At 46.4% G+C, this 11,804-nt stretch overlaps 1 protein-coding gene across 1 annotated transcript in view; it reads left to right on the forward strand.

The window, feature by feature from the left end:
- Positions 1-5,764, forward strand: part of stk40 (serine/threonine kinase 40) — a 30,231-nt gene extending 24,467 nt beyond the window's left edge. The window contains exon 11 of the mRNA XM_064349042.1: positions 1,129-5,764. Coding sequence (XP_064205112.1) covers positions 1,129-1,347 — 219 coding nt within the window. The 3' untranslated portion in view covers positions 1,348-5,764. The remainder of the gene's footprint in view (positions 1-1,128) is intronic.
- Positions 5,765-11,804: the final 6,040 nt, after the last annotated feature.

Here is an 11,804-nt window from a genome sequence, read left to right on the forward strand (position 1 = left end):
TCTTTGCATGTTTAAAGGCCTTTTGCCAGTGTTTTATTTTGTACCCTGTATAAAAAATTTTCATCGGAATATAGCGAATCATACTTAACCTTTCCCATATTCTTAACTGGAAAATATTGAAATTTGCTTTTCATGTGATGTGGGTCATTTCTGAATATGAAAGCCATAGATGTTACACAGCGCGTATTAATATTTACATATCCACTAAACGGCTACTCCGTTGATGGACTAAAATGGAAATCACCTTTCGAACTGAGCAACTTCGCCTCCAAAAGACCAATCACAAATCCTCCAGTAGAGGCTGGTTTTATTAATTTAAAAAAATAATTATACTAATGATTAATACTTAACTGAATAAATTTGGCGTAAATATGTTAAATAATATTTTCTTTGGCTTTTTGTGTATAACTATTCAAAATGATGATTTTGGCTCTTTCTCTGGGACGATGACACTAAGACGTCTTCATCGCTGTGACTGAGGGAGGAAATGGGATTTTCCCTGAGCTTGCTCCCCGCCCCAGCGTCCTTTCAGTCGTCAGGCCGACTCGTGGAAATCGCGTGCGACACTAATTCCTCGTGCGTTCGGAGACGAGAGTTTTAATTGGCTGAAGTCCGGGCATCCCCGGTCACGCCCCAGTGTGGAAATTGAGCGTGTTACGCGGGTGTTCGCCTCGGAGGGGGGGGGGGGGATTGGGGGGGGGGGGGACGGAGAAACACCCTGATCCACAGCCCCACTGTTAACCACCGCACCGTAGCCTGCGTCTCTGACTGTGTTAAAGCCTGCACAGGCCACGACTTAAACCGCATCTCCCATGTGTTCGTTTACTGGGCTAAATTTAATTGAGACCGGTCTATTGATTGGTCTGAATGTTTAAAGCCCCCCTGTGATTGGTCATTAGTGAACTTGCACTAAAGGATGTATGCCTTTGTCTTTTGTGTGTGTGTGTGTGTGTGTGTGTGTGTGTGTGTGTGTGCTGTGCAGTAAAGTGTGTGTGCTTGTGTGCTCGTGCATGTGTGCGTGCGTGTGCGTGCGTGCGTGCTGTGTGTGCGTGTGTGTGCATGTGTATGCGCGCGTGTGTGTGCGTGTGTGTGCGTGCGTGCGGTGTGTGTGTGTGTGTGTGTGTCCAGGCGAAGGTGACGGAGGAGTCCTCTCAGTACGAGTTTGAGAACTACATGCGGCAGCAGCTGCTGCTGGCGGAGGAGAAGAACACTATCCACGAGGCCAAGGGCTTCCTCAGCCAGCGCCACTTCGGCAGCATCCCGCCGGTGCGCCGCCTCGGACACGACGCCCAGCCCGTCAGCCCGCTGGACGCCGCCGTGCTGGCTCAGCGCTTCCTCAGGAAGTAGGTGGGCGGGGTCTGAGGGGAGCTGCCACACCCCGCCCCCCCCCGTCCTCCCCCCCCCAAAAAAAAACTAAAACTCACAAACTCAGCCCAACCTCAGCAGCATAGCTCAGCTCAGCTCAGCTCTGCCCCGCCCCCAAGCAAGGACATAGCCAATAGGCTGGGATGTGGAGGGGGGCGGGGTCATGGAGGGGGTACCCGTGGGACTCTTAACACCGTACACACACACGCGCGTACACACACACGCGCACACACAAACACACACCCACACGCGTACACACACACACTCTCACACATGCACACACACATACAAACACGCGTACACACACACACACACACACAAGGACAGAATTTAAGCTCAGTGCTAACAGAGGAAGAAGACTCTGGACTGGGAGCAGTGGGAGAGTTTTGATGGGGGGGGGAGGGTCTGAACCTCATGGGGCTCTCATCCCCACCCCAACTCTCCCGCCCCCCCCATTTCCCCTTTCCACTCCTGCTTACGGTCACTGGTCCTGACCCCCCCCCCCTTCTACCAGCTGCTGTTTGGGAACTGGACTGAGGCCCCCCCCCACCCCCACCCCCACTCACCTAAATCCCAAAACTTCAACCTCCCACCCCGACCCCTGCACATACACTCACTCACTCACACACACACACACACACACACTCTCTCACACTCACACTCACACTCACACACACACACACACACACACACACACCAGGTCGTCAAGAGCAATACGGTGTTCCGCGTTGGAATCATGTAGCAACCCCCTCCCCCCCCCCCTCAGCACACGCGCACCCCCCACCCCACCAATGACCCTCAGACCACATGACCACGGACATCATTACTGCCACGAGCCTGAAGCTTTTTTTCCCCCCTTCTTTCTTCTCAACCAAAAGGATCTGTATTTGTTCTGTAACTACGACTTCAAAACTACCTCTGTCTCCTTTCCCCACCCAACAGCCCTTTTCTTTAAAAAACAAACAAAAAACAAACAAAAAAAGATTGGTGAGTCATGGGGGTGATGGCGCCCCCTGGTGTGGTGGAGAAGCATTACCTTTCCTATTCTTTCTGTTTTTTTTTTTTGGTGTATTAATGTGGGGTGGAGATTCTCCACCAAATTTGAATAAGCTTTGCCCGTCCCCCCTCAATTAAAAGGTAGCATTTTGTTTCCTCTCTCCCCCCTCCACATTTTAAAAAATGCAGATTCTCGTTCTGGCCTCTGACAACTTCTGGTAACTGAAATATTGCAGAAAGCATGTTCTTTTTCCTTTTCTTTTTTTTGGATTTTTCATTTCTGTATTTCAAAGTTTGTTTCAATTTTGATCATTTAGCATTTCTGGCAGCTAATTTCACCCGCTCAACGAGGACAGAAAAGGCAGGTTTTTTTTCATGGCCCGGTTTGGGGTTTGGAGGGTTACAGGAGTAGTCCCCGTCCCCCACCCAGGCCTCTGATCTGTTATTCACACGCTACTCTTGTCTGACGTGTGTTTGGGCTGTTTCTGTCCCCTGTACTGTTTTTATTATAATCAGCCAGCATGAGAATTTTGTTTTTTTCAGGTATATATATATATACATATTTTAATATTTATAGCCAAATATGGAGTTTCTTTAAAGTTGTAGTTTGCCAAGGAAACCATCTCCCTCCTCTCTCTCTTTAAAAAAAAAAAAAAAATGTGTGTTCTCTCCCTCAAACTGTGCATATCGCCATGGTACCGGTGTGATGTGTAACTAAATGTGAATGCATAGCCCGTCAGGCCCTGTGTAAAAATGTCAGTGGTGCTTTCGTTGTTTGTGTGCCCTGTGGTGCTCTGTGGGGCGTTCAAATTTGGGGGTGATTCTGTTCGACAGCAGTGCTCTACCCCCCCCCCCCCCCCCCACAATGCCAAAAAAAAAAACCCCACACCCCTGCACACATCCCAAACCCGGGTGTTTTTCTGAATCTGCACAGGCCCTGCACATCATAGGCTGAACAGGGAACGGTGTGCCTGCATCAGGGCCCATCTGCAATGTTATCAGGACCGTAGCGGTCTCTGTAGAGCGACTAGGTCTTCATAGCTGGGCAGCCATGTTGGACAGGAAGCTAAAACAAAAACAAAAAAAAGAAAACCCTCATTCCTTCAAGTTCCCGCATTTACCGGTCTTTCAAACACACCACGGAGCGTTTTAAAGTCCCTAGGCCTCGGGCCCTGGTTCTGAACAGGGGTGCTTGTCCTCCCCATTTGGGCCAACTTCGTAGGGAAGAAAAAAATGAATAAGTACCACTCGTGAATTAGTGCTAGACCCGTTTGGTAGGCTGCTCTAGGAATAAAAAGCTGTGCCCTTCTTGCCGTGCGATAAACTATTTTCCTGTGGCGGACACGACCTTAGCTCAACTGTTGTGCGTTCGTATCGCACCCTTATGCTAGTGCGGGCTCGTCTCTCGGACAGTAGGCCGCTGTGGGTGTGTCTTGTTTGTGGCAGCGCGCTTTTGATTGGTTGAATTTAGGTGCTAAGTTTTCAAATTTTTTCCGTGTTTTTAAGGTGACACCTTTTTGACACCCCGCCCATGCAGAGTACAGAGACTTTGAGAAGCTCTCTATAAGAGCCACTCCTCCAAAATAAATGCCCCCATTAACCCCCCCCCCAACCTCTGCCACACACAACCTTCTCAGCTCCAGTGAAAAAGCATCAAGACTGACAAATCGCATTAGTGAGAATATTTATCAGTTATAGAAATTATTCTTCTGTTATTAATTTTCCCTCTGTACTTGCATTTCTTTAAATTGTACATGATTGTTATTTATTCGCTTCTCCTCAGCACCCAACCCCCCTGGTTTCAGTCCCACTTTAACATCATAACCTTCTTTTGCTGTGATTTCTTTCTTTCTCTTATCTTCAATGAAGAAGATTTTGTTTTGTCCTCATCTTTTGTTGATTGTTTTATTGAAAATTTGGTCGCCACAAACCAGTGGTTAATTAAGCTACACTAATAGTAAGACAAACTTTTTTGCATAGGTCTATTTTTTTAAAGTAAATTCTGCACATTTAGAATGATTTATAGGAGTAATTCTGTGTTTAAAAAAATTAAAATACCGGATTCATACGAAGCTGCGCTAAGTGTTGTCTATGTGTAAAGATCACCACAGCTGTGGTTATGTCTAGTGCAAAGCATTGAGCTGCCATCTTGTAAAAAAAATATCACGGATACCCAGCTCTGTGGCTGTCCTTGCGCCCTCCGGCTGCGGAGGCGCGTGCATTCTGAGTAGTCCCGCCACCGTGTGTAAAAACGTTAGCTTTCTCTAACCGCAATGTGAATCTCCAGAGTTGAGTGTTAAGCAGTATTGTAGTTTAAAACGTGAAATCGAGGTCTCTGTGTCGGTTGTCTGTCAGAAGCCACTGTAGTCTACGCAGAGCAGGCCTCGTTTTTCCGGGTCGATTTGTCGTCCTGTTTTTGGCGTTAATTAGTTTTAAATTCATGACTCAAACTTCACCGGCCGTAGCCGAGCCGCTCCGTCTCCTCGCGAACCTCGGATGGGGAGGCTCGCGCGCGCGCCGCATTCCGCCGTCGTATTTGTGTCGGGTTATGACGTCATCGTCAACGTAGAAGTATGATCTGTCCCCATAACTGAAGGCAGTCCAGTCTTTTTTTTTTTTGGTTCATTTTTTTGTCTCGTTTCAGTGTCTCAAACGGCCCCCCTCACCACGAAGACTGCGGATGTAGGGTGGAAAAAGCACATTTACAGCATGACTATTGTGTGTCATTAAGCTCTGTGTTATGAGATATGATCTGTGCATGCTTTTGACAGGCGAGGTTTGCCACGAACGCTTGAAAAAATCACCAAGGTGAAACCAGAAAATGGGACAGTATTGGTGTTCAAAGTGCTTTTAGTTAACGGTTTATAAAAATACGCTGCAAAAAAATATCGTATTTTCTCATTATAGGAAAAAAGACAAACTGCAGTGCCTGCTTTTTTCCCTCACGTTGGTTCACAAATTTTGTTTTTCTTAAATTATGTTCTGGAAATATAAATCATAATATTTAAGGAGAACAAAAGCTGCATGTTTTGTTTTTGTTTTTTTCTTTGGGGATGAAAAAGGAAGAATTAATTAATTCCATTCTTTGGTGTTTTAATAGAAATGCTCCTGTGGTGAGAACGTGTGATTGTTTTGCAGTGTATCAGTATTTGATATGCCTAATGTTTTGTTTAAACTGGAAAAAGGATCATGGTGTTGGAAGAGATTTGGAAGAAAAAAAAAAGATTGTTGGAAGGCAGAAATTGAGATTTTTGAGGTGGAGAAAGCTGCTTGTTTGAACAAGTATCTCAGAAGAACCTGGGTAATTGTATAGAGATGAAACAAATTTGTATAAAAGACATATTTTTGTACTTCATCAGATCTCTACATGCATGACAGCAATAATAAAACTTTCATATGGAAATACTGGAATTGGTTTTTTATTTTATTATTTTTGAAAATGTTTATTCTGGTCTGACTGTATGAGACCCTTCTTCACTGTGGCCTTAATCAACGGTTTTTAATGCTTAATTTTTTATTTATTTATTTTTAATGCACACTGATATGTGAAATTTGATAGCTTTGTACATTCAGTAATCAATGGACATGAAAAGTCATCCACTAATTTCAAAAAGTTGGTATGTGAATAATTTCAATGAGGACAGAGAACTAATACTAATACTGGCATCAGAACAGGATGTACAGCTAATTTGGATCTGTGGTATGTAAGATTAAATGCGATGGCATAACAAATGCATTACCCACAAGAAACCCCCCCCCCCGCCCCAAAAATAAAAATCCTTCATGGACGTCATGTTGTAGGAATTCTGAATGAATAAAAAGCCATTCATGCAATTTCGCAGGGAGAGCACAGGGGAGTCATTCTTATTTGGGGTTGACCGATTGATTTAAAAAGAGAAGTTGCCTTGACACTTTCAGCATCTCGCAGGGCTGCTCCAGACTATCTACTGAGTCACCCCAGTTGTTGGGCTGCAGGCAATTTTGTTGTCCATTATAAAACGGTGCATTTCCCCTTTCTCTCCAGCAGGTGGGGCACCATCCTAAGAAGCAGGTTCTCAATCTTTTTTTTTTTTTTTTTCTTAATGGGAAATGCAGGACGCTCCTTTCAGAACTCCAAATATAAAGTGATTTATATTTGTGGACTACAAAACCAGCTGATGAATGTTTGGGAACAGAAATGGCGCCGTACAATGTTTGGAGAAGAGGGAGTTGTGACTTGGGAGGTTGCTGGTTCAATTCCCAGGTGAGGCACAGCCATTGCAGCCTTGAGTGAATGGCACAGAACCTACTATGGTTCAGTAAATATCCAGCTGTATGAATGACATTTATGCAAAACGTAATTCTGATTGGGTAATGTTCTATCAGGTTTGGTTATGTTAGATCCTGTTTCTTATTCTGGAAAAACGTAACGCTTGCAGGCATCTCATTTCCATCTGTCACACCCGTGCCGGTGGGTCTGACGGGTTTTCTGTTGAGCTCCTGACAGCAGCGGTAAAAGGAGCCTCTTCAGCCTTTTTTATCTCCTCTCTCTTACCTGTCGCAGGTAAATGAACAGGTGATGTCATACCTCCCAGGGCACAAGCTGTCTCCTAAAGATTATCTGTGACTTCAACGAATTGCTCAGGCGAGGTGTTCAGAGGGAGGGAAGGGGAAAGGGAAGGGGAGGCAATTGAATGATTTGGTGCAATTATTCGCTCGAGGAGCAGTCCACGGGCTCACTGTGAAGAAACACAAAAATAATTTGAATAAAAAGAGGTTGTTTCATGTTTCAACTAGCTTGCGTGGTGGGCGAGAGAGGGGAAGGATATAAACCTTGTGGTCCTGGGTTTGATTTCACAACTGTGGTGTGAACATGTCCCCCAGATCAGCGTTAGTCAGAGGAACAGACTCTGATGCCTTCCTAATATGAGACACAGAATCACTGGCATTTCAAAGGGAAAAAGTCACCAGTTTGATCTCAAAAGTCTCTTTACTTTGGTCCCTTTGGGCTGGAAAGAAGAGACTTATTTTGCACAAGCTCTTGCCTTTTTCGGCTCGTCTTGATGCAATAAAAGCACAAACTGCTAATTTCTGTCATTCTGGTTTCCTGGCAGAGAAGGTTTTTTTTGAACCTTTCTTTTCTTCTTGGGAGCATTTAGCAGCGCACGGACATTATCTTTTTATCGAAAGGCACAGTATTCTCATGACTTGTGTGTGCTTCGGGTCGATCTGTCACAGCGTGTTTCTGGACGAGTCAGGAGTTTTTCCTTTTTGTTTTGTTTTGTTTTAAAAATCAAACAGCTGGTCACCTTGCCAGCTCCCCCCCCGGAGTCACAGTTTGCTTCCAGAGGCCACGGAAAGTTCCGGAAAGTTCAGCGCGGCGTTACTGTGAGAAAGAATGCGTGATGGATTTCTCTCTCGGTGTGAGGCCAGAGGAGTCCGTGGGTCTGATCTGTCTGTTTTCCTGACCCGCTGTCGATCCACAGCTCTCCCTACCCAACTGGTTGGTTGCTAGGCAGCGTACCTGGGTTTCCCCGGTCACCTGTCGATGGTGCCTGCAGCCGAGTGTGCGTCAAATTCGGGCCGCTGAACACCGAAGCCTCTGTGATGTGCTCTGGCTGTGTTTGACTGCAGTGTGCTGGGGAGGGGACGTTTCAGAACCACAGGACCACACTGTACTCCGTTGGGTTTTCCCAGTGTTGTGTGGAGTGCAGACCAACCTCAGGGCCCAATACTGGGGAGCAAACATTACATTACATTACCTTACAGGCATTTAGCAGACGCTCTTATCCAGAGCAACTTATATGGTATCCAATTATACAGCTGGATATATACTGGAGCAATGTAGGTTAGGTACCTTGCTCCAGGTTACAACGGCAGTGTCCTAACGAGGAATAGAACCTGCAACCTTTAGGTTACAAGACTTAGCCATAATACTACACACGCTGGCCAGGGCCTGCTGGCTTTTGTGGTTACTCAGCACATCAGTGATCGATTAAAGCAGCTGACCACCTCAAAATGCCTGTTTTTCTTTTTTTTTTGGGCCTTAACTGGTTGCTGAAGTGAAACCAGGTGACCTTGCAGCTCCACAGGACCTGCTTTGAGAGTAAAGCTGGTGCTGATGCTCTCCCTGGTGGCCACGTACGGTTAGTGCGCACAGACGAGGGGTGCCTCTAATGGAGGTTGCTGACCCTGGGTGAGGCTGCAGTCTCAGAAGGACGTCACCGCTGGACGCCGAGCCCGTCCCAACGGCAAGCACTGCGTAATCCCACCACAGCCCGTCTCCAAGCAACGGCACGGATGTGTTGTGGATACGGCTTGAGGCGCTAATGCGGTACGTAGCCATGCCCGAGCTCGCGGGACCTGTAGTGAGGTCATCTGCAGTCCGCTGGGGCTGACCCCCAACCCCCCCTTTGCATGCATTCGGTGCAGTCCGCTGGGGCTGCCCCCCTCCCTCCCAGTATGTTTCGTGGGGGGGGGGGGGGACAGCTGCGCCCAACAGGCGCTAGAACAATGTCGCTAAACATGCGTAAGCTAGCTGTGTGCTCCCATGCAACTTCTGCAAGACACGTGAAAAGCTCCTGTGTTGCAATTCTTTCGCATTTTTTTGCGCACACGTGATGGATATTATGTGTAAGAGTTCCCTGATACGAAAAACATGTCTGGCCTGGATCCGGCCCGAGTCCATAGCAACGTCCAGCCTGGATCCGTAACACAGACTGGGCCCAAAACAAGCCCAGGGGCGGACCTGGATCTGGACCGTAAGCGTTCCGGTTCTGGCTCAGATCCCGCTCTTTGTTATGACCTCTGACCCAGACTCTGAATGTTGCGTTCGTTCGGCTCTGGGCCAGGTCCGGCCCAGATCTGCAGACCAACCGTTACCCGGATCCAATCCGGATTTGCTGGCGATCTGAAACCAGATCCAGTCCAGATTTGCTTGCTATGTGGGTCACGTCTCGGTGTGAGAGAGATCCAAAGTTCCATAACTGAAATGTTTTAGGACAGACGTTGTTCAAACGAGTCACATATCCTCAGTGTTGCTTGGCTTGCTAAAATCACGCTAAATGAAGAGTATGGAGAGATGCAGACACATCGCTCAGCTCTCTGTGTTTATACTCTCTGACTACAGGGATTCTGAACTGAGACAGCCACATAATCAACGCGCAAAGAGGGGCCCCCATAAATCTCCCAGAATGCACTGCAGAGAGCACTGGTTGGCCACATCCTGCTTAAAGCCTCTGTAAGGTAAGAGAACTGACTTGGGTGCAAAACCCACAGAGACGTCAGTGGATTATTGCTGAATTGAGATTTAAGCACACGCCACCAAACTGTTTTTCTTTTATCGTTGTGCTTTTTAACTGCGTGTAATTCTGAACGACTCTCAAACCGGTCCTCCCTGCTTTCAGTGAAAAGGGTTGATTGAATGCAAATTGTAGGTTTTGTAGGGACTCAATGGCGCTGCTGTTCACCCAAAGGAAACGTTGTTTGTTGCGTTTCTCTTGGTTGAGTCATTTGACTGCATTGAGCGCAGTGTAAACACATGGATAAGCAAAGACGATTGGACCCCCAGGTTGAAGGGAGGCGACTCATTGGCTAGTTGTTTTTTTTTTCGGAGAAAGGAGAACCAGAGCAGAAAAGCCCTTTTGGGAACGGCCTCTGAAAAAGGCCACAGCCGAAATGCTCGTGCTGGTTTCTTCCCTTATGCTCAATAAATATTTACGAAAGTCATTGCGAATTACGAATAAGTCATGCTCAGCTGGAGTTCAAACCTCAGGCTTAGACCCCCTAAACCACAGAACTGCATCCGAACTGGAACCGCTAATCCGTATTTTAACATATTTGGATGGCTGTTCCAGTTGTACTGCAGCACTGTGGTCTTGGGGTTTGTACCTCAGGTTCAAACCTCAGCAAAGCATGTTGCAGTTGACCCCATGAAAAATCCCCTTTGAATGGGAACCACTTCTTTGTTTTATTATTTGCACCCCAGTCGATGCACCAAGACAACTGTTTCAGTGGCTTAAATTAGGGTGAACATAATGTTCTGTGGTTGAAAAATCAAACCACTGTGCCTCCCCCCCCCCCCCCAAAAAAAAAAAAATCCACCCAACCCCCAACCCCCCACTGCCTCCCAGTCCATTTGAAGTGAAGCAGACCTGGTTGCCATGGTGAGGACAGAATGTCTCTTGGTGGTTATGTCAGACAGTCTGCAGGGGTGCTCCAGTCTGGGGGGGGGATGGAGGGGGGGGGGGGCGGTGTGTGTACGCTGCTTTCTGTTCCAACCCATTACTCTGTCTCAGTTCTCCAAACAGCTGTAGTAAACTGCCAGTGCTGGTTCTCATCACTGCAGCAAGGTTGTACAGTTTGCAGCCGTAGTCCTTGACCTAACTAGTCAAAAAAAGATTAAGTCAGATTAAATAAATGATCATGCTAATTAAATAATTAGGAGGGGTTGTCATTGTCATGTGCTGGCCTTGTCAGATGAATAAGTCCTTATGAAAGCAAAAAAAAAAAAAAAAGAAAGGTAGGGACAGTACTCAATATTAGTGACTCACAATTTTTGAACCAATCATTGTTTTTATTAGCAGGACACGGTTCTTTTTGATTGGTTGCAAAGTGCCAGTTATTGACAACTTCATGTTGCTCCTCCCAGTGTGGTGTTCATGAAGCCTCACCCTCCTGTCGCGGCTGCATACCGCTGTTCCGGAAATGCAGCGGGGCCCCCTGGTGGCCGGAGGGGGGAATGCCGAGCTGTCAGTGTGTGATATGTTACAGGCTGGTATGCATGCCTCTGTGCATACATCCTCCCCTGCAGTTCCACAGTGTGCTGGGTAAGAATGCAGTTATGTAAATCTCTGGGGGGACTCTGAGTGGTCAGAGTACTTACAAGCACACATCTGTGAGAGAGAGGGCTCAGAAATGACACACACACACACACACTGACAAATCTGTGAGAAAGGGCACAGAAATGGGGGGGGGGGGGGTTCAGCTGGTCTCAGTCACACACAGGCCCATTAGAGCAGTATTCCCAAACAAGGCCCCGAGGGGAACTGCTTGCGTTTGCTGGTTTCCATGTAACCCCTAAACCTTAATGAGTTGTTCAAAGTTCTTATTTAGACACTTTTAATGTCTGTTGGGGGATTATTTACCCTCTTATGGTAACAATATGTCAGAAATATCTCCTCATACTGTGAATAATTATAAATGTTTCATTTTCACATCCAAGATCTTCTAATCAGTCAGACCAACTAATGCAGTCGTTTTCTACAATGTGCTTTAGAAAAAGGTTGCTTTTGTAAATGTTTCCTTTTTTCTTTTCTTTTTTTTTAAAACAAAAATTATAGACTGACAGGTGAGATAAGTGGAGTCTTAATTACTGAAACTGGGGACGCTGGAACTAAACCGACAATCCAAACATGTTTTGTGTTCAGTGTAGAGAAAAACGTTCTGAAAGAGCTAAAACACCT

This window comes from Anguilla rostrata, chromosome 1 (assembly GCF_018555375.3).
Source record: "Anguilla rostrata isolate EN2019 chromosome 1, ASM1855537v3, whole genome shotgun sequence".
In the NCBI taxonomy this organism is placed as follows: Eukaryota; Metazoa; Chordata; class Actinopteri; order Anguilliformes; family Anguillidae; genus Anguilla; species Anguilla rostrata.